The sequence below is a fragment of the Microtus ochrogaster genome, chromosome 8, assembly GCF_000317375.1.
Source record: "Microtus ochrogaster isolate Prairie Vole_2 chromosome 8, MicOch1.0, whole genome shotgun sequence".
In the NCBI taxonomy this organism is placed as follows: Eukaryota; Metazoa; Chordata; class Mammalia; order Rodentia; family Cricetidae; genus Microtus; species Microtus ochrogaster.
Window position 1 is genome coordinate 40,432,301 of NC_022015.1, and position 25,240 is coordinate 40,457,540.

At 53.6% G+C, this 25,240-nt stretch overlaps 1 protein-coding gene across 5 annotated transcripts; it reads right to left on the reverse strand.

Annotated features, from left to right (window-relative positions):
* Nucleotides 1–411: 411 nt before the first annotated feature.
* On the reverse strand, nucleotides 412–25,201 carry Pcnx3 (pecanex 3). 5 transcript variants are annotated; one of them, XM_026781019.1, is made up of 37 exons: nucleotides 25,125–25,201; nucleotides 23,503–24,739; nucleotides 22,967–23,154; nucleotides 22,650–22,749; nucleotides 22,491–22,530; nucleotides 22,295–22,390; nucleotides 20,967–22,094; nucleotides 20,418–20,541; nucleotides 20,159–20,334; nucleotides 19,905–20,009; nucleotides 19,640–19,730; nucleotides 19,122–19,257; nucleotides 17,372–17,532; nucleotides 15,977–16,130; nucleotides 15,683–15,715; nucleotides 15,285–15,456; nucleotides 15,074–15,184; nucleotides 14,647–14,738; nucleotides 14,379–14,488; nucleotides 14,112–14,217; nucleotides 13,931–14,023; nucleotides 13,668–13,818; nucleotides 11,649–11,793; nucleotides 10,984–11,161; nucleotides 9,739–9,847; nucleotides 9,490–9,619; nucleotides 9,030–9,088; nucleotides 8,727–8,942; nucleotides 7,828–8,081; nucleotides 3,580–3,810; nucleotides 3,326–3,429; nucleotides 2,963–3,110; nucleotides 2,648–2,878; nucleotides 2,291–2,565; nucleotides 1,496–1,629; nucleotides 1,117–1,415; nucleotides 412–1,040 (listed from the first exon to the last, which is right to left on the reverse strand). In XM_026781019.1, exons 2-37 carry the CDS (start codon nucleotides 23,653–23,655, stop codon nucleotides 846–848), a joined length of 6,228 nt encoding a protein of 2,075 aa, XP_026636820.1. In that variant the 5' UTR covers nucleotides 23,656–24,739; nucleotides 25,125–25,201; the 3' UTR covers nucleotides 412–845. The 5 variants fall into 5 exon arrangements, with proteins under 5 accessions (XP_026636820.1, XP_026636821.1, XP_026636819.1 ...); XM_026781020.1 differs by having other exon boundaries at nucleotides 17,372–17,493; nucleotides 20,159–20,337; XM_026781018.1 differs by having other exon boundaries at nucleotides 20,159–20,337.
* Between the last annotated feature and the right edge of the window lie 39 nt (nucleotides 25,202–25,240).

Consider the following 25,240-nt stretch of genomic DNA (forward strand, 5'->3'; position numbering starts at 1 on the left):
AAAACCTCCTACGCCAGGTGTAGTGGGGGGCGCCATTAACCCCAGAGCCCTGGAGGCAGAGGCAGGAGGATCTAAGTCCTGAGTCCGAGGCCAGTCCGATCCCCATAGGGAGTACACAGTGAGACCCTATCTCAACAAACAAAAGACTTTCTGTGTAAATGTAATCCTCCTTAAGCTTGGAAGAGCTGGGGTTCAGAGTAAGGCTTTGGTCAAGATCAAGCTGATGAATATGTGGGACACTAGGCCTGGAGTCTGTCCACATACAGGAGTGTCTGAAAAGCAGACAGGCTGGTGAGGAGAGCAACCCTCGGTACTTGAACCCAACTTTAGGCTAACCCCATATCCTTCACCCTTCCTACCTTAGTTACCTCTAGCAACCTCACCTAGTCCCACATAAAAGAAACTGCCAACCAAAATCAAAAATAGTGTTATTAATTTGGTGTCTCTGAAGCACAGAGAAAAAAAAAATGACAAAAAGAAGGAACGAAACCACCCTTGCCACATGTCAGGTCCCAGGTCCACCCTTGCCAAATGTCAGGTTCCAGGTCGGGGCTAAAGAGACCAGCCTTGGAGGCAGTGCAGGCCCAGGGGCAAAGTCAGTCCTGGCCATGGGCTCAAAGAGGGACCAGCCCATGGGTTTGGTTCTTAGGACCTGGCTAGGAGGCTCCTGTCTCACTTTGGGGCATCCAGGCCATGGATCAGGAAGAGAGTCTGTTCAACTCAGTTCTGACTCCACCTGAATTAGCCAGAGATCTGGGTGCAGACGCCAGTCGGTCTATTTCTGTGGTCCAGCAGAGTCTGAGTTACTGAGTCTTGGGATGATACCCAGTAGAGGTCAGGGCTGCTCAGTACTGATGCTCCAGCAAGGGCTGGGCAGCTGGGCTCTCTCGTTCCTCAACAGTGACAGGCCAGTCACCTGGGGCGCCAGTGGGTGTGACACTTTCAGGGGCACTGCTGTCCAAGCAAGGAATGTCCTGGGTTGTTCTGGCAGGTGAGGCTTCAGAGCTGACATCAGGGCTGAGGCTGAGGTCTAGGGGCGCCTGTGGAAAGGAGGGCAGATGAGCAGACAAGCAGACCCGAGCCTCCTGGGATCTCATCCTCCCACAGGTCCCTTACCTGAGATTTGGGTGTGCCTCCTTTGGGGCTCCCTGAGGCTGGCTCCCCATCAGATCCTCCCAGTCCCTTCCGACCCCCCAGACTCCACTTCCCACTTGGCCCCTCAGAACTGAGGAGACCAGGGCCAGGAGGTCTTGAGGGCCGGGGACCCTCAGTGGGAGCAGGTGAAGCAGGGGGTGGTCCAGAGAGCCGAGGGGGAGGCCACTGCAGCAGAGGAGGGGGCCGCCCATCACCAGAGCCACTGAGGGAAGGCCGAGGCCCCCAGCTAGGACCTGGTGGGAGGGGCTGCTCACTGCTGCCTGGAGGAGAGAGATAAGAGCCAAGATATCAGCTGGGCTACAGCCTCAGGCACAGGTCCAGCCCAGCTTTGCTTGCTTACCTGCTGTGTTTTCAGGTGTGGGGTGTGCCAAGGGGGGGTTATTGCTGAGGGAGGTCAGGCCGCCACCCCCAGCACAGTCCGAGTCATCCACATTCCCACCGCTATTGCAGCCAGCGCCACAGCCCTTATGCAGTCTGGGTGGAAAAGCGGGACAAGTGTGAAAGGGAGGCCAGGGCTGAGGAGAGTCTCCTGAGCCCTAGGGAGTCACCTCACATCTGAGCCTCAGGATTCTCAGGGTTTTTTGTTGTTGTTGTTGCTTTTTTAATTGAGCTCTACATTTTTCTCTGCTCCCCTCCCTCCCTCTCCCCTCCCTTCAACCCTCTCCCAAGGTCCCCATACTCCCAATTTACTCAGGAGATCTTGTCTTTTTCTACTTCCCAAGGATCCTCATCTCTTAAGAGATTTTGCTCCCTCGTTTTTAAAGTCTTTTGCTTAGCCGGGCGATGGTGGCGCACGCCTTTAATCCCAGCACTCGGGAGGCAGAGGCAGGCGGATCTCTGTGAGTTCGAGACCAGCCTGGTCTACAGAGCTAGTGCCAGGACAGGCTCCAAAGCCACAGAGAAACCCTGTCTCGAAAAACCAAAAAAAAAAAAAAAAAAATAAAGTCTTTTGCTTAGGGGAAAGGGGACCTCTCTGGGTAAAGGGACATCTCTCAGGGTCTAAGTTCGTTGACTCCAGGACTTCCTTTCTGTGGCCTTGGAGGGCCACTCATTTCTCTGTGCCCCTGCTACCCTGGGATCCCAGAACACGAGGCCCCCAGTGAGCTTCAGAGCTGGGGTGGCAGCCAGGACTCACCTCTCCCAGCTGCGCAGGAGCCATCGGGCAATGGCACCCAGACTGACAGGGCCACCCCACAGCGCTCGCAGTTGGGGGTGGCTGCCGGCCAGAGATGTGGTAAGAGGTGATACGTAGATGGGGTAGCCCAGTGGCTGGTCACAGGAAGAGTTGATCATGTTGCGGAGTGCCTGCTTGGCATTCTGGATGCTGCCACGCTCAGGGTTGCGGTTGCGCAGGAACACCAGCTCCTGCTGCTGCCCAGCCCACAGCCCACGCACACACTCTCGGTTTACCTGCGGAGGACCACACCAAAGGTCAAGGCAGTGACACCAAGGAGGGCCTGAGCAGCAAGGAGGGTAAGACCACCTGCCCCACCTTAATGACGCGGAAGCTGAGATGGCGCCGGTTGAGCATGATGATCTTGTACTCATCAGAAGCATCATCCATGACATGGCGCAGTGCCAGCAGGGAGGGTGTGTTGCTGAGGATGGCACTGCGCCAGGCAGGGTCGCCCTCATGTGAGATGACCAGCCGTTCCTCATTGGCTGCAATGGCGTCATACAGGGCTGCTGGTTCCTCATACTCATCAGGAGATGTGAAGTGGTCCTGGTAGAGGAGAGGACAAGTCAGAGCTGCTGGGCTGGGAAATGGCTTCACCTGTCCACTCTGCCCAGGCACACTCCTCCCTACCTGGTGAAGCTTGAGGGCCATGCGAACCCCAGGTGCCACCACTCGGTGAAGCAGGTCCATATCAGCAAAGACCCACTCATCACGCGGGGAGGTGATGCGGAAGTCCCCCTTGAACAGGGCATGCAGGCCATAGAGGAAGGGCTCCAGGCTGGATGGGGAGAAGACATTAGCAACAGGGAGAGAGCCAGAAGGGACTGTTCCCCATCTTGCCAAGGAAGTCAATCTCTCCCTCAGAGCAGTGAAGAGTGGGCAAGGCCAGGACTGGTAAGAGTCTTGTCCGTGTGAGACAAGAGTGCACCAAGAGGCACAGACGACAGGAATGTGGAGCTCTTCAGAGAAGGACAGAGGACTGTGGGCACTCACCTGGCAGACATGCTGTGTGAAGCTGTCCCCAGGGCCCGGCGACCCAGCACACACAGGCCAAAGCATAGTGTGACCAACGGTGAATTCCAATCCTGGTCCACGGGCTATGGCACAAAGACCCCAGTCTGAGCACAGTTCCGTGTGGGACTGAGAACTTGGGGTTGGGGCTTGAGTCTAGACTGTCATCAGGTGTGAAGGAAACCCAGGATCTTTAGTCTGGGGGAGGGGCAGATCTGAGCAAATGGTAGCCTGACCTGGCTGCGCCGAGAGGCACAGTACTGGATCCACTCAAGGTGAACAGCGCAGAAGGATGGCAGCGAGAGGCCAGACAGGCGAAGGTCATAGTCTTCATCAACACTCAGTGAGAAGGTAGGGTCTGAGTCAGCGTAGCCAAGGGCTCTCACAGGCCGTAGGGCAGCTGTGATGCCCTCATGGTTCAGCCAGGTCTCCAGCTTTGGAGAACGGCTCACATAGTAGATGATGCTCTGGGAGAGGGGGGGACAGGTGTCAGGGGTGCAACTCCACCCCAAACCCCTGCAATGGCGAGAAAGCACTCCAATCTGAGCTACAATGCTTCCTATGATGCGGTTTCCACAGCTCAGCCCAGCTCTCTGGAGCTAAGCAAGCAAGTGACTCCTCTCCTGGGCCAAAGTCAGAGCCAGCAGTGGGCACCACTTACAGAGGCTCCCACACTTGGTAGCAGATCTGCTTGCTGTCCTCTTCCTGCCATTCCTAGAACCCAGCCCATCTGGAAGAGGATGGAGGCTCACACAGGTGAGTCTTGCCCAATTGCCACCTAAAAGGGCAAACGGAGCTGGGGTGTGAAGACACTGTGTAACATCTAGGTCTCAGGACCAGAAAGGTCAGAGGCTGAAACAGTGTGCTGCCTACAGCCCAGGGAACCTACATGACCTGGGTCATGGGTCCTTTTAGGCAAATTACTATGACATAAGACCTTCTCTGAAAAAGCCAGAGGCATGCACTTCGTATCAAAGTTCAGAGTATCTGGCTATTCTTAAGACACCTTGCTGGCTGGGCAAGCGGGGAGCAGTTCTGGGGAAGGAGGCACTGGTACAGCTGGGACAGCTAGCAAGCAGCAAGGTTATGGGACTCCATGTGCTGCCCTGAGCTGAAGCTGATGGAGCTGGCCATCTGCCTGGTGAGTGAGGCAGAACCTCTCCCAAGGTTCACTGAAGCCCAGGCTGAGGAGGGTGGTACAGCTGGCCATGGACAGGTGTGCTCAGGAAGTAGGGAGCTCAGCAGGGTAACTGTGGTAGGACATTGGGAGGCTGTCTTGAGCAAAATGGCCAGAGTATATGCTAGGAAGAACTACAGCTCAAGCAGCTCCCCAGGTAGAGCACACGGGGTGTGGGTATGTCCATTAGATCCCTACACAGATGTGGCCTTGGCACAAGTCGATGAGAAGAAAATCTGGTGCGGGCCCGCTGCTGACTTACACCTCACTAAAAGGCAGGAACAGGATTGAATGAGTAAGCTTTGGTCTCCAGACTGACCTTCCTGCCTACAGAGCATTGCTAAAGTCTAGGTACCACCGTAGCCCCTGAGAGAACCCCAAAAGCATTGCTTCTGGGTCAGAGAGGAGCTGGTCTGGGCATGTGTTAATGCGGTTAATTTTTAACACTGTCATTGTGTTCTATGACATGCCTTCGGAGTGATTCTCAAGATGACACTAAAGTCCAAGACTTTTTAGTAAGAGCACCTCTGTAATTGGTTGTACCCAAAATGCTGCCTGGGTACATTGCACAGACCATGCATGGGCCTCAGGACCATGGTGCCTTCCTGCACTTGGCTGACTGCCTATATGAGGTCTGAAAGCTGATTCACATCACACAGGTGCCACCCTCCCAAGGTCCACTAAAGAATGCAACACAAGCCGGGCAGTGGCGGCGCACGCCTTTAATCCCACCACTTGGGAGGCAGAGGCAGGCGGATCTCTGTGAGTTCGAGACCAGCCTGGTCTACAAGAGCTAGTTCCAAGACAGGCTCCAAAACCACAGAGAAACCCTGTCTTGAAAAACCAGAAAAAAAAAAAAAAAAAAAAAAAAAAAAAAAAAAAGAATGCAACACAGCCTGCAAAAACTAAGACCTTGAGTATGAGGCTTGGCGACAGTGGCTGGAAGCAGTGGCTCTGTGCCCAGAGACTGTATTTTATTTGTTACCCACTATTAAGCGTTGCCCACGGGAAGAGCAAAATGTGAGTAGAAGTACCTTAGCATGGCCAAAGCTGCACAGGAAGGACAGGGTGTAGTCTGGCCCTTCTAGAAGGTCCAAACACTGCTATGGCCTGGGCTCCTAGCACAGCTGCCACCTGAGCCCTGCCTTGTCCTTACAAACTTTACTCCTACGCCTTCATCATGTCTCCAAGCTGCTGCTACCCAGCTTCTCAGGTACCCAGGCTAAGGCAAACTGGCAACTTCAGGGGACAGTAAAGCTGACAAGGCCAAGCACACTTCAGTGGTCAGTCTATGCCTGACCAGGACCTGGTGCACAGCAGTCCAGGGTACATTAGGTCTGATGTGACTCATGGGAAGCAGTGGGTACCATGACTAAAGCACTCCTCTTCACAGGTGCCAGGAAGGTAGACAGGACCTTGACAACTGAGTGATCTGGACTATTTCTGGTTTGTTTCTTAGTACAAGTGGAGAGTGAGCACAACCTTACAAATTCTTCCCTAGGAGTGGTTGGGAGAACAAGAAGAAACAGGAAGTACAGTTTCTCGGTTTTTCCAACACATGACACTGGAAGATGCCTACAGGGAGGCCTGGGGCAAAGGGACAGTCTGCCTTAAAGGACACCTCAGTGAGGAAAGCTCACCTAACCCCAGCAGGTGAGCAGTTTCAGGGCAGGTCTTAAGAGCATATAGGGTCTGGCCTGTGACCACCAAGCCATCACTCTATGGTGGTCTGAACGAGAATGGCCTGAAGAGGCACACAACTGTCTGGGAAGGATTAGAAGGTGTGACCTTACTGGAGATAGATTATAGGGGGTAGACTTTGAGGTCTCTAAAGTCCTGACCGTGTGGCTAAGACATAAGCTCTCAGCTGCTGCCCACTCCCTTGTTCCTGCAATAATGACGCTTGCCCTCTGAAACTCTATGCTGGCCCTGATTAAAGCTTTCCTAAGTTGCCTTGGTCATGGTGTCTCTTCACAGCAACACAACAGTGACTAAAAGATTTCCACAGTGCCCCTCTTATGAGTGCCACAAAACGTTATTGTTCCTTTTATCCTGAAAGCCTGCAAGTCCCTACTTCTCAAGGGTTAAACTGAGCTAGGACAGAGGAGGCAATGTTCTAGGTTACTTGGAAATCCTCTAAGTCCCTGCCCAGAGCTTCTATACCTCACTGTCCCAGCACTCTCAACAGGTCTCAAGACCCTCTGGTCTGACTCAGAGCCTCCAGTCCAAGGGAAGCAAACCTAGCTACTGAGATGCCAGGTCTGAGCCTAGAACCTGGCTGTCACATTCTAATGCCAAAGCCCCAATCAAGCATTTCACCTCTGCAAACCATTTATGTCTATGCATGTACGTGGAGAATCTGTGTCTATGTGTGCACGTGGAGACCAGAAACTGGCATCAATTGTCTTCCTCAATTGCTCCTTATTTTTGAGTCAGGGTCTCTCACTGAACCTGGAGCTTACTAAACTAATTGGCCAGCAAGCCCCAGAGATCCTTCCATATCCACCTCTTTAGTGCTGGGATTACAGGTCATGTCATTACGTCCAGTTTTCACAGGATTTGAAATAAGGTCTTCATACTTGCATGGCAAACATCTAACTAGCTGTGTTTTTTCTTTGTTTGTTTTTGGAGAGCCTTTCATATAGTCCAGGATGGCCTTGAATTCATAGTCTTCTAGCCGCCCTACCAAATGCTTGAATTACAGAAGAAGCCAATTTCTATGAAGGGATGCAGGAGGCTTCTCCAGGTTTGTGTAGAGTCTACGCAGCTCAGGTGGTGCCTAGCACAGAGCCCACCTTTAATACGCAGCACTGCTCGGCTCCTATGCGTACCCGATGTCCACTGTCAGCAAGCACCATCATTGTTAACCTGGGTAAGGATGCTGGTTTTATTTTATTTTGGTTTTGGTACTATGAGTTGAATCTAGGGTCTCAGGCATGCTAGGCATGTATTCTACCACACTCCTAGCCCTGAGCTGGTGATATTGAAGACATACCCTAGCCAACTGCTATAGCTAGATCCACCAGCCTGGGAGGGGATCCAGACTGTGCTGCCCTCCACACTCAGGGCCTAAAGCAAGCCTTCTGGAAGGCGCACTGGGGAGCTCTTGCTCTTGTGAAGGCTTGTTCACAAGGCCTCTGTGACCTGCTGTCTGATGGCAGCACTGTGAAGAATCTTAAACTGAGTCTTTTGTTTCTCTTGACCAAAACAGGCTCCCACCACACCAGATGACAGACAGCACTCAGCACACTCACAGCAGGTGAACATTCACTGTGGTCACCACCCAGCCAGCAACCACCCACCATACCTTGACATAGTAGGTGATGAGGATCTTGCGGAGATCGAACACCTGCAGCATGGAGGCCGCGTTGTTGTCACTGATACTATAGCCTTCCAGCACGTACTTGCTGGCTGTCACCTCCCAGGCCAGCCAGCGCTGTCCAAAGGCAGCATTGAAGGACAGGACCCGGGGCAGGTGGCCAGGCTCACAGCAGCAGCAGCCCTCATCCTCCTCCACACCTTCGGTGATGGCCTCCACCTCGCGCTGCTGGCAGTACGTGCCTACAGACAGGACCACCCAGTCAGAGCCACGAGGATAATCCCCACTTGCCCAACATGGCACTAGACCCACTGCTGCTGTCCCTCAGCTTCTACCCTAAGACACCGAGTAAAGGTTACTAACTGAGCGCATTAACCGAGACCCTTTCTCCTCATAATTTCAACTGTCGAGAGGAATGAGTTCAGTTGCTCCATTTCATGAGGCAAAGAACAAAATTTGTAATGTGACTTTCTCAAGGTCATGGTGCTGACATGCTGTGCTTGGAGTCTCTCTCATTGCCCTGAAGGGACCTGTCTCAAGTTGGCACAAAACACGTACGAGCTCCTGAGAGCAAGGAACCAGCTACCCACAATGCTGGCATGGTGCTTGTCAGGGACTCAGTTAAGACCCAGAGCAGGCCTAAAGCCGGCGTAGGGCTCAGGGCCTCAGCTTTCAGCAGTAATCCTTGGACTCCCTATGAGGTCAAAGGTGGTGTGTGCAGGTGGTGGGGTGTCACTGGCAAGCAAGTGGCCAGGCTAGAAAAGCCAGGCTTAGGAAGAAAGGGAACCTTGCCTGTGATCACCCAGCAGCCTGAGAGCTTGCAATGGGTCCCAGCCCAGGCCCTGCTTACTCTGCTCCTCACCCACCAGCTCAGCTGCACAGCTCACCCCTGAACTCAAGGCCACGCAGCTGGAAGGTGACGAGGCCATTTCCAACCTCGATAAGGTGCACCAGCGCGTTGAGGTAGTCGGAGGCCAGGACAAAGCAGTCACCAGGGCCATAGTTGCCCCAGCGGCCCAGCACCAGGTCCCCACATAGGGTGTGCTGCAGCGAGCGTGTCAAGTGCTCATAGAAGATGGAGTTGAGGTTGTTGTCATCAGCGCCTGGGACCCGAAACAAACATAAATGGGCAAATGTATCAAGTTAAAGAGGGCACCCTCCAAGGGACACCCTGCCAGTAAGCTACTGACCTGGGTTCCGGTCCAACTGTGTCACTAGGCGGGTGTTTGAATGGTCCACACGTTTAGTGCTGTTCAGAGAGCAACAATGTATCAGGCAGGGCCAGGCAGCCCATCAGCATGTCCTCTGCCCAGGGTCCCACCCTGGTCCTCTCTGAACCCACACACTGAGCTATGAGCAGATGCTACCTGTTTTAGATCACTGCCATTGTCAGGTAAGGAGGTTAAGTCTCAAACAAATAAAGGGACTCACAAAGGACCTGGAGGGGAGTGTTCTAAGGCAGAGAGCCTCCACTGAGGCTTTGGCCTGGTACGTGTTTAGCCTTTACCAGACTCACCTCACGTGTCCCCACTGAGGCCCAGCACTCACCCTTGCTGTGGGTTTCAGAGTCCCTTTCTGGGTGGTGCCTGGCCAGGACTCCAAGGCCTCACCTCCTTGTTAGCCACAAATCCTATCTCCCATGAGTCTTACTTGTAGTCCCTCTCCCAGAACTTGAGAGGCCTCGCGTAGGACATGATGAAGACAGCACTGCCCAGCAGGGGGTTGAGTGGTGTAGAGAAGAGCCCTGAAAGCAGGGCCTGGAGGAACAGCATGGCCGAGTCTGGGCACAAGTCAAGGAGGTGACAGGCACCTTCTGCCTCCCTTTCCTCCCTCTGCAACCCAAGGCTGCTTCTCTCCACATACATCCCACCCACAAAGAAATAGCAGGAAGCTGGATACGTGGTACAGCGAACGGCTGGGCAAAGGCATGGAAGGCTGAGCCCCAGGTGATCTGCCAGGGTGCAATGTAGGTCAGCACAAAACGCAGCTTGTACAGCAGGTCCCACAGCTGTAGGTCATCAAGACAGAGGTGATAAAACACACAAAGTCACACAAAGTGGCAATATCTGCCAAGCCTCCAGACACCAGCCCAATGGGATGAACTTCAAGATAGTCCCAGCCCTTTCTTTCTGGACTTGGTTTGGAACACCTGAAGCCATGGGAACTTTTAACTGGTTCTAAAGAACATGCACTAGTTAATTCCCACAATGGCAGTGTGAGCGTCGTATTCCTTTCCTTTCACAGATGGGGACGGTTCAGTTCAGATAAAGGGAGGGAAGGTAAACGACTTTCTCAGGTCATGTCACTCAGTCACTAATGAGAATTTCAGGAGAAATTTCAAGAGAGCTGACCTAGACCCTACCCTCAGAGGGGTCTGAGTGAAGCCTGGTGGTCCAGGTTTCTAATAATTTCACATATTTAAAAGGATCACAAGTTTGAAGGCAGCCTGGACTATAGAGTGAGTTCAGGTAAGCCTATGTAACTCAGTGAGATTCTATCTCAAGAAGTCAAGAGGGCTGATGGAACAGCTCAGTAGTAGAACGCCTACCTAGCACAATCAAAGCTCTGAATTCAAATTTAAGCAAATAAATAAAAGCAGGAGGAGACCTAGTACGGAAGCTTGCCAGCAAACAAAAATCAAATATGAGAAAACTATCAGGAGCCAATTGTGAGTCCCAGTACCATGGTAGATGGTAGGCACTCAGGATGATGTGCAGAGTGATCCTTTGATCAATGTGACCCCCAAGCCTGAGTAGGGAACCCACGGCCCAAGAGAATAGCTATACACCCAGTCCCTAGAATATATACTCCCAGCTCTGAACTGGGCTCTGGTGGGGGCTGGTAGAGGGCAGACCTCAGAGGCTTTACAACATCCTGGTGACAAGGTCAGGTCTTGACATTGCTGATCCTGAGGAAGCTTGCTGTAAACTCAACACTAGCCACCAATTCTCATGAGGGCCTGATGCAAGTTCCCCTCAAGCCTCAACCTGCTTTCTGTAGGGAGAGGTGGAGGAATCCCTTCCTCAGGCCACTGCAAAGGCACACAACTGAAGCAATGCGTGACAGACCAGGGCATACTCCCTCTCTCAACAGCTCTGCTCTGTATGTGTCAACCTGGAGTCCAAGTCAAAGCCATCAGCTTACCTTGCTGCAGAGCAGGGACATGAGGAAGTAGTCGAGCAGAAAGCCCTGTGAGAGCCGAGGGTAGTCAAAGTGGAAGAGCAGGACGGTGAAGGCCAAGGTCAGGTACTGCTGGGGTGGGCAACAGAAGGCTGAGCGGAGCAGCTTCAGCCCAGCCACAGTCATCAGCAATGCCCGGCAGCTGTGGGTGGGGCAGGCATTCAGACATGGCAGGGCCTTAGGGAGGAGTGGGCACAGACACATGTCTCTCACCAATAGGTCTGAATACAACCCTAGGCACCTGCTGTTGACTAGAATAGCACCCCCCTTTTCTGTGCCAATGATTCTTAGGTTCAGTATCTTGGAATGATATGATAGGAGACACATTTGCTCCAAATGATAGCTCATTATCACCTAGGATCCTGCCAGGCGGTGGTGGTGCACACCTTTAATCCCAACACTCGGGAGGCAGAGGCAGGGGGATCTCTGTAAGTTCAAGGCTAGCCTGGTCTACAGAGGTAGTTCCAGGACAAGTTCCAAAGCTACAGAGAAACCCTGTCTCAAAAAACAAAAAAACAAAACAAAAGAGCTGGGATCCTACTTTGCCTTGCTTAGTTGTTACCCATTCCTCAGTGGGAATTGATGAAGAAGGAGACAGAGAATGAGAGAGAGGAGTGAGTGGTCCTCACTAGAGGCAGAATTTGTCTGGATGGCTGACAACCGTGTGAGCATCTACTGTGAGCGCGTTGAGAACCACAGCAGGGTAGATGAGATACTTCTCAACACACTGCAGGCCAGCATAGAGCTTCTCAAACCACATCACCTGGGCAGCACCTGCAACAGGAAGGCAGGGATGTCTGCTAGCACTTGGTCCTCCACATGGCCCATACTCTGGAGCCCAGAGGATGATCCACCACAGGGCCATAAGCACTCCGAAAGGTAGGCAGAACAGCTGTGCTGTCCTGGGCTCCTGGAGAGTCTGCCTAGTGGGGATTGGAATACTGTTGACAGCCCTGAATGAGGATGAAGAGCCCAGCAGGGCAGGGGCTCCACAAAGCCATTTAGCATGTCACAGGCTGGGGGCTGGGGGATTTGCTCTGTTTTTGCAGTCTGTGAAAACAAACCAGACAAAAACAACAACAACAACTAACTTAACAAACAAACAAATACCTCTTAGAGACCCACCAGAGATGTGCAAAGGTTATATAGAATAGGCTGAGGGCTGAGGGGGTCATGATGACCTTCTGAGGGGCAAGCTTTCTTGGCTTAAGCTAATGAGAGGAAGACAAATGGGGATGTTGTCCCAGGAGCAAAATTTCCCATTGTTTGAGATAAAACGAGCGCTACATATAAATAACATTATATGAACTGAGCAGGCTGTATGTGTAACAACAATTAAAGAAAATAGACCATGAAGCCGGGTGGTGGTGGCGCACGCCTTTAATCCCAGCACTTGGGCGGCAGAAGCAGGTGAATCTCTGTGAGTTTGAGGCCAGCCTGGTCTACAAGAGCTAGTTCCAGGACAGTCTCCAAAGCTACAGAGAAACCCTGTCTTGAAAAACCAAAAAAAAAAAAATAAAAGACCATGAATTAGCAGGAGGAAGGGCACAAGGGAGGAAGTTGGAAGGAGGAGGGGTAACCTGATGAGTTAAAGTCTCAGGAGCACACGGTAAGAGGGAACCAACCCTGAAGACTGTTTGCTGACCGCCACATGTGCACAGTGTGTTCATACATACACAAAATCATGTTCATAAAGCAATAAGTAATATGACCTTTGTACAGCCAATTAAGAGTCTTTTTAAAAAATGTATATGTATGGATATTTTGCCTACATGAATGTCTGTGCACCATGTGTGTGCAGTGCCTTTGGAAGCCAGGAGGTCATTAGACCTCCTGGAAGTGGAGTAACAACAGATTGTGAGCCAACACCTGGGTGCTGGCAATTGAACCCAGGTCCTTGGAAAGAGCAGCCAATGCTCTAACTGCTGAACCACCTCTCCAGCCCCACCAACCAAGATGTTTAAGTAGAGGCTAGAAGAGCTTTTTGTTCTGAGACGGGGACTTACTATAGACCCTAGCTGGCCTGGAGTTGTCTCTGTAGATCAGGCTGGCCTCAAACTCACAGAGATCCGCCTGCCTCTGCCTCCAGAGTGCTGGGATTGAAGTTGTGGGTCATATAAAACATTTTAAAATACAGCCTGGAAGACTTTTGAAAAAATACTGCCAGCAGCAAGTACTAGATGGCTCTGAGCCACAGGTGGCAAGTCAGGCTGTGAAAACCCTTTTTAAAAGCTGGGATTCCTTTTCCATTAGAATGGAAGCAGAAAGGCAGGACAAAGGCAGTGTACAGGCTAAGAGTATAGAAGAGGCAGGCGGTGGTGGCGCACGCCTTTAATCCCAGCACTCAGGAGACAGAGGCAGGCAGATCTCTGTGAGTTCGAGGTCAGCCTGGTCTACAAGAGTGAGTTCCAGGACTGGCTCCATAGTTACAGAGAAACCCTGTCTAGAAAAACCAAAAAAAGTATAGAAGAAACTGTACCAGGACAGTGAAAGGCACAGATAGACACAGAGAGTCTAAAAGCAGTATGGGTACCAGGTGCCCTCTGCTGACACCCTCAGCCAAGAGGACCATACTTCTCATTAGGATGTCTCCAACCTGACTCTGCCCAGCCCAGGCAATGGGGATGAAGAGGGCAGGAGGCACTCACCTCGCACTTCGTACTGGCTGTATTCCAGTGGCTTCAGCACAGGCTGGGAGAGGCAGAACCAGGGCAGCTGTTTGCGGAGCTGTGGCAGCAGGTAGTGTGTGAAGAAGCCCACAGCTCCTGCCAGTGCATACAACACGAAGCCCAGCACTGACTGTAGGAAAGAGGCCAAAGGCTCAATTCAGTCTGAGGTGGGCTCCAGAGGGCCCTTAGGTCCAGCAGACTCTTATCAGAACCTAGAGGGGGATGACTTTTACCACACAAACCTTCAGGGCAATGAAGACGGTGCTGGCACTGATGGCAAAGGTGAGCACAGCGATCACCACACACATCACCAGGTCGGAGTGCAGGACCTCACGCTGCAGAGCCAGGAAAAACAGCTTGACTGCCTGCCCTATAGGCACGCCTTTCCCAGGGCCAAAGCAGCCAGAATCCCACATCCCTCACCACAGACTGGCGCATCTTCTCTGGCAGTGGGTCTGGGGGCTCCACCCGGGCTGTCTCAAGGCTCCGCTCCTCTAGCTCAGGGAAGAGCTTACTCCGGACTAGAGACCTGGAGGGAAGACGAGTCAGAGATCAAGGCAGGCGCAGTCCCTTCCTTACACAGATTCTGTCAGTCCCAGTCACATGCACTGACCGCCTAAGTTCCAGGCATGCACATACACACACTCAGAGTCACATGTATGCACATAAATAGGCACATGCAGCACCCACCAGAGCACAGTGGGGTCACTGCTCTGCCGGCTCAGATGGTAGGACAGTGCCACCAGGAGGCCACAGAAGACTGAAAAGAGGACAGGGACGTGCTGCTCCGGCCAAGGTGTCTAAAGGAGAGAACCCATGCTGGTCAGGGGTGGTGAAGGTAAGTGTGGGAGAGACAGTGGGTGTCCCACATGAGAAGCCACTGCTGAACCCAATTCACAGCCCTGTCCCAACAACCCCATAGGGCTCAGCAAGCCCAGATCCTATAGGCCACCACTACCTTAATGGCCCCGAGGCAGAAGCCATAAAGCAGGGCAGCAGCCAGCAGGCTTCGGGTGAGGCTGAAGACCGCAGTGAGCGGGCTGGTAGCAGCTGTGAGCAGGGAGAAGTAGGTAAAAACCCAGCTCTGCACTACGGGCATCTCCAACTCAACCATGTTCCACTGATCCTCAACTGCCATAAGATCTCCCTCCCCAAAGCACCCCTCAGAGTTTCTAGTGTTCTGGGCTGAAATCACTTGCCTGGGGAAAGGAGAGGAAAGAGGAGAGGGGAAAAAAAAGAAAGAGAGGAAGGGAGGACAGGGCCCTTGAAGCCAGAATAGAGAACGCAGGGGAGGCTCTGTAAGAGCTAGAGCTGTAGGCCCAATCTGTGGACCCTCCTGGCCTCACACTCTCCCCTGCCACCTAAGCCACCCGTGAGCACAATACCTGTGCCTCCAAAGCCATGCATATCTATCTGCTCCAGGAGGTACATGAGGCAGGTGTTGACCTGGGGCAGGAGGCCCAGGAGGAAGATGAACGGGAAGCACAAGGTGAACACTGTTCAGAGGGTGAGTGAAGTCCAGTCAGTCTGCCAGCCTCCCCGGGCCCACCCTCCAGACTCACTCCCTTGGGCCAACCCCGCCCTGCCCCGCCTCACCAGTGGCCACGTCTCGGGCACAGAAGAAGAAGGAGGCAGAGAAGAGCGTGAGGCCATAGAGGGAGACTGGTGGGAAGGGCTGAGCTGTGCCCAGGGCGTCCAACAGCCAGATGAGGAGACAGCAGATGCAGAAGTAGACAGGCCGGCTGTATGCAATCACCCAGTTGTGGCCCTAGGGAATGGGCCAGTGAGAAACTGGGTATCCCCGCTGACCACCCTGCTGGTATGTGCACACAGTCAACACACCCCAGACTTGGCCACATCCAAGCTAGAAAACTGGGGAAGCTGGGAGCAAAGCGGTGATCAGGGAACTCTGCCCCTCTCCCGCCATGGCCTTGCATTTGGTCTCAGACCCTCCGAGGGCCTCCTGGCCAGAGCACTGCCCCACAGGTACTCACATGCATGGGAGATGCTGCGTCAGGCTGCACACTCTGGAAGAGACACGGTTATGTTGGCAACAAGAACTGGTGCCCACTGAAGAACGAAAGCACTAAGACTGACCAGCTCTACCACTAGGCAGTAGTAAGTGGCCAAGGCAAGACCCTGTACTGTGCTAAGTCTTAGTGTCTGTACTTGTCAGACGGGTAGCTGGCTACTGGGACCTTAACCAGATTATCTATACCTCCCCTCAGACCTGGAAAAGGAAAAGGGTTGGCCCAGGAAAGCTGCGGATTCAGGGAGCCAGGCCTGACCTTGAGCAGGGAGTACTGACAGGAGGCGATGACCAGGCAGAACTGGAAGACCCAGATGTCAGTGAAGAAGCCCTTGAGCAGCAACAGGTATCCCAGGAAGGCCACCAGGCTGCTCAGTCCAACGCCAAAAATGTTCTCCATGATTCCCCTTGTCCTACAAAGACATGTGAGTCAGGGCACGGATTCCCACCCCAGTTTCTAAGAAGTAGGAGAGACAGGACTCTGTCCTAAAGATCCACCTCTGGGCATCTGAAAAGCCAAACTTCTGACCTCACAGGGAAGAGATCAGGTTGCATTTGCTCTGAAAACCATCTTGCTGGGTCACTGGCTATGTCCACTTCCTGCTCATGCTGACATGAGCTACAGTGTGTGCACAGCACGATGCCATGATGTGGACATGGGCAGCACCCTACCTGTCCCCAGTGACAGGAGGGGAACAAGGGTGACAGACAGGAAGCCAGGCTGTGGGATCTAGGCCCAACTCCTTGATGGCAAACAAAAGTCATCTGACTTCTTTATCTGACTTTCTGGCCTTTGTTTCTCCTCTGAAAACAGGAAACTTTTTTTAAAAAATAATTTTAAAAGTTTATTTATTCATACTATATATGAGTGTACTGCAATGTAAACCTGCAGGCCAGAGGAGAGCATCAAATCCTATTACAGATGTTTATGAGCCACCAGGTGGTTGCTGGGAATTGAACTCAGGACCTTTGGAAGAACAGTCAGTACTCTAAACCACAAAGCCATCTCTCCAGCCCCCAGGGAAAGGTTTTGAGATAACCAAGTTTATGAACCTGTTTAGGTTATAGCACTCAGGCAAACAGAACAGAAGGAAGGAAAAACTGATCCTGGAAAGCGAACTCAGTAAGGAACCATTCGTGTTGAGAAAGGCTTGAAGAGAAGGGTAACCCTGTATGGACCCAACCCCTTTGTACTCCAGAGGAGCCCAAAGAAAGCCACTGCAGCCAGGTGGTGATTCAGGGCTCTGGTTCTACAAGTTTCAAAGCTGAGGCAGAAGGATCACTGGAGGTCTAGACCAGCCTGGATTACAGAGAGAATTTTGGGCCAGTCTAGGTTACAAACAAGACCTTGTCCCAAAAACAAATCAAGCCAGGTACAGTACAGCACACCTGTAACCTCAGCACAGGAGAGGTGGAAACAAGATGACCATAAGTTCAAGGCTAGCCTCAGCTACATAGCAAATTTGAACTTAGCCTGGTTTATGAGGCCCTTTCTCAAAAACCAAAAACAACAACAACAAAAATCCAATGCAGCCTCCAGCAACTGAGCCATTCAGGACCTCTGACAGCATGACCATCTCCATAGGTCAGAGTTTGGAAGACCAGAGTCCCAGAGCTTTCTGGGGAGTAGTAAATAATAATTGCAGGTACTCACCGGTCCAACAGAGCCAGCAGGGCCAGACGCTCATAGCGCACAGAGGTCCAACGGCCAGGAAGAAACCAGTACTTATAGCTGTGCTGGGCCCGGGGCGGTGCCTCCTCCATCAGTGTCTGCTCCTGGGATTCGTGCAGGGAGTCCTGGTCCAGCAGGTCAAACTGCAGTCCCCACAGCCGCGGCCATCAGCCCCGCCACCCCCATGATCTATCATCATCCCTCTCCCAACACACTGGTAAGATGACTGAGCATGTACTTCAACACACCAAGGTCACACTGTCTAGTGGTCCTGTGGCCTGCTCAGACTCAATCAGAAGGGCTTGCTCCTAGTTCTAGGTTCCTAGGACACAGCTATGCTGCTATGGACTGCCAGGTGCCAGAGTCACCAAGTCTTATGTCCATGTTCCCCACTCAGGCAAAATCTCTACTTTGACCCTTAGGACCTAGCATACGCGATATCTCCTTCAACATGGGGCCACCACTGTCACAACCGCATTCAGGAGCATACAACACCTGGTTCTGAAGACAAGCTAGAGCTGAGTGTCCCAGAGAAAAGCACTTAGCTTCTTTAGGCTGGGTTCATTCAACAAGTGTTTATGGCTTGTTGAGATGGTTCAGAGGGTAGCTGCCACACAAGCCTGATAGCCTGGAGTTCAATCCCTGAACCCCATGTAGGTAGAGAAAACTGACTCTTCCACACATACACTGTAATATACCTGTATGTGTGTACATGCACACAAACACACACACCCAGAGAGACAGAGAGACGGACAGAGAGAGAGGGGCATGCACATGCAACATCTGCAGGACACAACAGAGAGCCCAGAGCTGACAGCTACACAGACAGCGAGGATGATGCTGTAGACTCTACAGAAACGGTTACATAAAATAACCGAGTCAAGAAAAGGTAGCCTAGTCTGGCAGCAATGACCTATAATCCTAGGTACTTGGGAAGCTGTGGCAGGATATTTACAAATTCAAAGCCTACCTGTGCTACAAAGTGAGGTTAACAATAAAAAAATAAGAGGATGCTGGGAGAATAGCCTGGTGATAAATGTTTGCCCAGCATTCAATCCCCATTGTCTCACACATAAACACACACACAAACTAGCGCATGGTGGATTCTGGCAGTATTCAAGGTCCATCTGTGATTTTAGGTGTTAGATATTTTGAGTTAATCCTTTGAGGACTATTCTCTGAACTCTGAGAACATATTTGGGTGATGTTGTGAGGACCCCACTATGTTGTCAGGGCTCATGTAGAAGCCGAGACAATAGGTGAGGTCATGTTTTATACATTCTTATTTCTGTTACTACCGGAATAATTGTGTAAGTGATAGTCTATTAGAAATAAAAAAAGGACACTATCAATAACCATGCCGTGAGAAGGCACATTAACAGGTGACTTCAGGCAATCACACCTGTAAACTGCCAGGCACAGGACAAACTGAACTGCCATTTCTATAAGTATCTTTGTAAACATCCATTATCCTGCTAGCTGCTTCTGCTCCTGCTTCGGGACCAGAGAGGTACACACCAGACACATTCAGAGAGTAAACAGAGGACTTCAGGAGCCATTCAGCTCCAAGCCTGTGCAACCTCTGCCAGCCATTAAAGATGGGGACACAAGCTCTTCCTGAGGGTAATCTATCCCTCCTGGGGTGCCTAGGCAATCTACCCAGGCCACCCTTAGTCTTCTGCTTACATGCACCTTGTCCATTCCCTCCACATCTCTCAAAGCTGCTGCTCACCTCTGGGATCTCCAGGGGCACCCTGCGCACCTGCATACCCTGAAGAACCACCGGCCTGGGCTGCAGCAGGTTCAGGCCTCCTGTGGCTTCAGGCACATCAGCTGAGTGGAAGCTGGAGGAATGTGAGTGGCGGTCCCTGTGGGTACAGCAGCAATGAGGCTCAAGGCTATGGACAAACCCTGGGACCTGGTGAGATGAAAACCAAGTCCAAGCAGAGGGGCTGTTTGCCCCATGACTGGAATGTCCACAGGTCAAGAACACTGGGGTCACAAGGGAGAGAGCAGAAGCGTCTCTTTTGCAGGCCCTGTCCTACATATGAAAGCTGTGTTTCCTCTGCCCTCCTCCCAGGGAAGCCAGTACTATGCATCCTAGACTTGGAAGCCTGGCATCATGCCCCAGTGTCCTTATCACCTTCCCCTCCTAGCCTGTGCTGTCCCATCACAGCAAGAACACCGGGTTCAGGTGCTCCCCAGAAATGCAGCCTACCAGGCCCACAGAAGCCCAGCTTGGACACTCACCAGGCTCCATTGGCTGCCTGATCCCCTGGCTGCCCCACAGGGTTCTCATAGCCACCTCCAGCTAGGCCAAAGGTGTATGACCGCCGCACACCTGAGACAGAAGAACGACAGCACTGTCGAGGACTGATCTAACTGGGCATCAGGGACAACAAACAAGGAGGAGCCCTGTGATATGTCCCCTGCCATGACAGCCCAGCCCTGGGGACCAAGTGTTAGACAGGAAGGGGCCTAAAGATCAAAAGCCTGGGCCCTGTGGTCAGCCTGCCTTGGATACGGCTCTGTTCTACCACTAGCTCAGCCTGTAGCTTCAGGTGTGCCTTGGTTTCCTCATCAGCAGAGCAGGGATGATGACACCCACACCTCAGAGATGCTGCAAGGATGACATCAGGCAGCACAGGTAAAGCACTTGCCACAGAGCCAGGTGAGACATCATCGGCCAACAGTGCTGTTGGCGAGGGGCAGCCACAGATGCCGTGGGAGGCACAGAGGATGTACGAGGCTGTCTGGGGAAGGGCTCACCGCTCTCGTCGTAGAAGTAGTGCACAGCACCCTCAGAGGTATCATCAAAATTGCTGGCTTCGTGGACGTTGGGGCCAGCTCGGGTGAGCAGCAGAGAAGAAGCGAAGTGCAGAGCAGAAGGCAGAGTCAGAGCCCGGGAGTGGGAAGCAGCCCGGCCCCGCTGAGCCTCCTGCAGGCTGCTGGATAGCAGAAGCCCTAAGTTAGCACCAGGAGGAGTCAGATGGCCACTCTGCCCTGCAGACAGGGGGCAGACGCTCACCTGGGTGGAGAGCCCATGACAGAGGCTGGAGGGGTAGGGTTACTGCCTGCATTGTGTCGTCTCCGGATAGCCTGAGCCCGCCTCACGTTGCTTGTGCATTCCCGCTGACCTGTGTCCTCAGGTGCTGCCCAGAAAGAAGCCCCAAACATTAAGTGACAGGTGCTCCAGCACTGAGCTAAAGGTTAGCCCTAGTACACTTGGTCTCAGGAACCCTGTCAGGGCATCTTAGTCAGCCACGCCTCAGTTTTCTCATCTGGAAATAAGGATGACAATGATCTTCCCTGTCCCACTGGTGGGCAGACGGATGAGTGTGGAAGATGATGTCCTTAGGAAACAGACGCTCAGGTGCTCACCACTGGAGCCAGGCAATTGGGCTCTGCTGACCCAAGAGGTGTGGCCCACCATTCTTAACCACTAAATCCACATCCATCTGCCTCCCAACATGGAGGCTAAGCTGATACTGCCTAGGTCTACTATAGCCTGCCCTTTACCTAAACTCAACCCTCCCAGGTCTCCTCCCTCACCCTTACCCCTGGGGCCATCACTCACCTCCCCCCACAGCACCTTCCTCCTGCAGCTCCCCCCGCCAGCCAGGCTGGTTGGCAGCAGGTCCCCTGCGGGCTTCAGCAGGCAGCACAGCAGGCTCACCAGCAGCCAGCTCCACTCCTGGCTGGGCCTCCAGCTCAGCCTTGGAGCCAGCCAGGGGAGCCCTTAAGACATCAGTCCCTGCCCCATCCATGCTTAGCACACGTGCGTGAGTTTTGGCACTGGCAGTACTGGGAGTCCGCTGGGTCCCATATGGTCTCTTAGGGGGCACAGCAGTTCCCTCTTCAGCCCCAGGAGGAGCCCGCCGCTTCCGAGGACCCCCTGCTGCACCCCGGGAGCTCTCAGGGGAGTAGCAAGAAGTAGATGATGAGCTGTCAGTACTGTAGCGGCGCTGAGACCGGAGACTGGATGCTGGACTCAGCTCACTACCTTCGCTGGTGTCTTCATCTTCAAAAAACCCTGAGCCCTCCAGCAATGGCCGTCTCGGGGCACGGCCAGGTGGGGAGTGTCCTCGCATGGGGGGGCGCCGTTTGTTAGGTCGAAGTAGGGCCAAGTCCTTAGGCCGCACAACCAGGAGCGGCTCAGCTTGGCCTGGTGGTGTCCCTGCTCCAATGACTGTGTCAAAGGAACGAAGTGTATCATCTGAGGGGACCCCAGCATCTGGGGAGGCAGGCAGCTCAGCCTCTGAGGGAGGGTCTGTGTCGCTGCCCTCAGGGGCATGCCCACCAGGGGGGCTGTCCAAGTGCGTAGAGTTGGTTTTCTCGCTCTTAAAGCTGCTCAGAGTCTCCCTGTCAGTGCCGCTGAAACAGGAATCTGAAGAGCCAGCTTTCTGGGGCGTGGGGTCACCTGAGCCCCTCCGGTCCAGGGGCTGGTAGCCTCCAGTTCCTCGACATTGTTCCCGCCGACTGCTGGTCCTCACTAGGGCCCGGTCAGGCCGCGTCAGGGTCAGGAAGCTCTTGCTTAGCTCCTGGCTGAGGCTCCCCTTCAGTAAGGGGCTCATGGGCGTGTCAGCCACACTGCTCCCACCCCAGGGAACACCATCTCCAGCCAGGGGAGAACGCTCAGAGGAGTCGGTACTGGGGAGAGAGGGGTCTGGGACAACCCCTGGGGGTGTCTGGGGAAGGTCTCCAACTGTCAGAAGAAAGGAAGATGGAATGAGAGAAGGGGGCGTGACAAAGGCAACTAGAGGTTAAGGGAATCCCATGCCCTGCTTTTCTGAGGGGAAGACCAGGAGAGGGACACCAAGGGGATGCCATTCAGGAGTACAAAGCAGGTACAAGCGCAAGCTATCTGGTACTCCTGCCAGACCCCTCCCGACCATGCCCACTCACTCAGTTTCTCCTGAGAGCTGAGCTTCAGCATCTCTCGATCGGCCGAGGTTACAATCACGTTGTTGCTGCCCTGCTCCCGGACTAGTTCCTTGATGTCTATAACCACAGCACCATAGATGTCACCAGGACCCTGGGGTCCTCTTAGGTCCTCCTGTCCCACGCCACCACGATCCAGCCCAGAACAATAGCCACCTACCTCTGAGGGGCCCAGAATCCTCCATCCGGGGCAGCAGTTCCTGATAAGAGAGAGGAGAGAGCACGGATGACAAACAGAGTAAGCAGGCTTGGAACTGGACCACAACAGGGACTGGCTCCCCGAGAGCAGGGACAGAAGCCCAAGGCTGGCCCTACGCACCGAAACCTGGTTGAAGCCAAACACAGAATGCTGGGAACTGCAACGCACAGGGGGTGTGGAGCTCACTTTCCGGAACACTGTCATCTCCACACCAGGGTCCCTGCAACAGAGGGAAGAGTGGAGCCTAAGTTCTCAGCTAATCTCTCTCCACCCTTTCTCACCATCCTTAACGCTCCTTCCTCCTCAAGGGCCCCTTTGACAGCTCTAAGACTGACAGCAACAAGTGTTCAGAGCCAGTATTCCCTTTGCCCTCTCTAACTTCCAAAACACAGGCACAGAGAAACAGCAATCACTGGGGTAGCCGATACCCTACCCACCTGGGAAGACTGTTGTCCCCCTGGGCAGCCTCTTCTTCCTGCTCCCCCATGGTAGAATTGCGTTTCTCCACAATCTCGCCCTGGTCGAACATGGCGTGCAGGCGATAGTTCACAGTCTTGATAGTAGCAAAGATGACAGCTACCACCAGGCAGTATACTCCAGCCACCATCAAGCTGGGGGGCAGGACCTGGAGGTGACAGGTAAGTTCAGTCCCTTCTCACAGAAGCCCTGCTCCCTTGAGGGGGCACCTGCAACCACTGTCATGACTAAGATTCCTCGGATCACAAAACTTCTCACCCTTACACGCAACAGTACAAAGATCCCGTAAAAAAGCAGTTTTCTGATTAACCGGAGAAACAGATTAAATGAGGTGCTCAAGGTAACCCCACGCAGGAAAGACTTGATCTTCCCCCTACACACGCCCAAACTCTCCAGTGACAGTCTTACTCTAAGACCCCAGGGCTCGAGACGTCGTGCCCGCCCTGCCCAGCTGCCCTCCCTCCCCCAGTAGTTACAGGTGGTGGCCAGCTCTCACCATGTACAGCAGGAAGGGAAAGATGAGCAAGAAGATCCAGACATAGAGATGGAAGCAGTTGGAGAAGGTGCTCTGATGCGGATCGAAAAACCAACCGCCGGTGAGCGAGGCCCACACCCCCTGGCGCAGGATCTGCAACACCTGAGACCCCATGGCCCAGCTGCTGCTGCGCACGCCCTCCTCCCGGGACCCTCATGAGGGCGGCCCCCGGCCCATGCCCCGCCTGACGCCCGAGGGTCCCGGGGTATGACCGAGAGCTCACGCCATGGCCTCCCCCAGCGGGGGAGGGGACTGGTGGGGCGAGGGCACGGGCAGGGGGCGGGGCCGGCCCGGGCAGTCAGCCGGCTCAGGCCGGGATCCAGGGGTGGGGCTGCATCAGAGGCTGGGCCTGAGCCCCCTCCAGAGGCCCAGAACTGTGGTGAGGGGCCGAGCTGGAAGGCAGACGCAAGGCACGGGTTGGGCACCCGTCGGCGGCATCCAGAGGTGGGCGTGGAGTGGGTGCTCTCGGAGTGCTGGTGATAGCTCCCTTGGCTCCGAACCCGGGAATGCCTTGGGACCCTGAGGTCCACTTCCGGGGTCGCAGGTCACTCTCTTGGGGTTCTGCGTTCGCCCCGCTTCTACCGGTGCCGGCGCAAAGGGGAGGCCGGAAGAAGGAGCCGCGAGCTGCCAGCCTGCATTGGCGCATGCGCCCGTTAGAACCAGTCGGGACCCGGAAAAGGAAAAACCTGGCGGCAAAAGTGCGCAAGCGCAGAGGAGCGCACTGAGTGGACGCAGAGGTGTTTCAGGCATCGGCGCAGTCTGAATCCAGAGCCCAAAACTGGGAAGCGGCTCTGCGCATGCGCGCACCCGAGCGGCTCGTCATTGGGTAACGGCGGAATGATTGGCGCAAAGCTTTTCTAATCCGTGACAGGAGGCGGAGGAGAACTGGAGCTGGGACTCCGCACGGCTACTTCCAGTTTACATTACCGGGTCACGCCCCCAACCTGTGCCGCCCCACTTAGTGCTAGACCGTAAATCGTGGTTGTCGCTGGGCTTGCGCCCCTCTACTTCCGGGTCAGAGCTCAGAGGGAGCCGAGAGGGAATCCTGAACAGGCCTGAGTAGTCGAACAGGATGGCATAGTTTTTCTTAAAGTGACAGATACAAGGCAAGTGAGTTGAACCAACGAAGAGGTTGTTGAAGGCTCTTCACTGAATTCAATCCCCGGCAGAGTGCTGAACGACAGCTTCAGGTTTTTGCCTGTTTGGAGCAGAACACGAAAAAGCGAATTGTCTCTCGGGTGAAAGGAAGGGAATTTTAAATGGTTCCACGAGTTTGACGTGTAGCTAATTCTGAAGGTCCAATCCTCTATGCCTATCCCTTCTAGCGCTGCAAAGCAGGGTATCTTGTTATTTCATATATGAAAAGAACGAAGCTTAAAGAGCCCTGCAACTTCATAGCCAAGGCCAGACTCAGATTTGGGGCAATCGCAAGCGCGATTTTGCTAATGAGAACTCAGACTCAAGGACTGTTGTCTGACTTCGCAGAGATCCCCCTCGACCCTGAGCAGCGGGCAACCTAACCTAAGGCTTTTCCTGAGAGTTGTGATGGGGTGTGGGTGTGGGAGGGGGGCGCTCGGTAATACCTTGCCCGCCTTCTACCTCTCTTGGCCAATCTCTCCGGGAACTCCCGGTCCCAGCCGCCGGGAGCCTCCGGGAGGGGAGCGGTGCAACCCGCCCGCGTCATCTGATGCTGTTTCCT

What these genes read in the sequence shown, in the direction of transcription:
- Pcnx3 (XM_026781018.1), bottom strand. Translation starts at nt 23,655, where the DNA reads ATGGGGTCTCAGGTGTTGCAGATCCTGCGCCAGGGGGTGTGGGCCTCG. An exon ending in CAGGCAGCCAATGGAGCCTG is followed by an intron (nt 19,258 to 19,639) that starts GTGAGTGTCCAA and finishes CTGTACCCACAG; the next exon opens with GGACCGCCACTCACATTCCT. An exon ending in CAGCCAGTACGAAGTGCGAG is followed by an intron (nt 11,794 to 13,667) that starts GTGAGTGCCTCC and finishes TTCCTGTTGCAG; the next exon opens with GTGCTGCCCAGGTGATGTGG.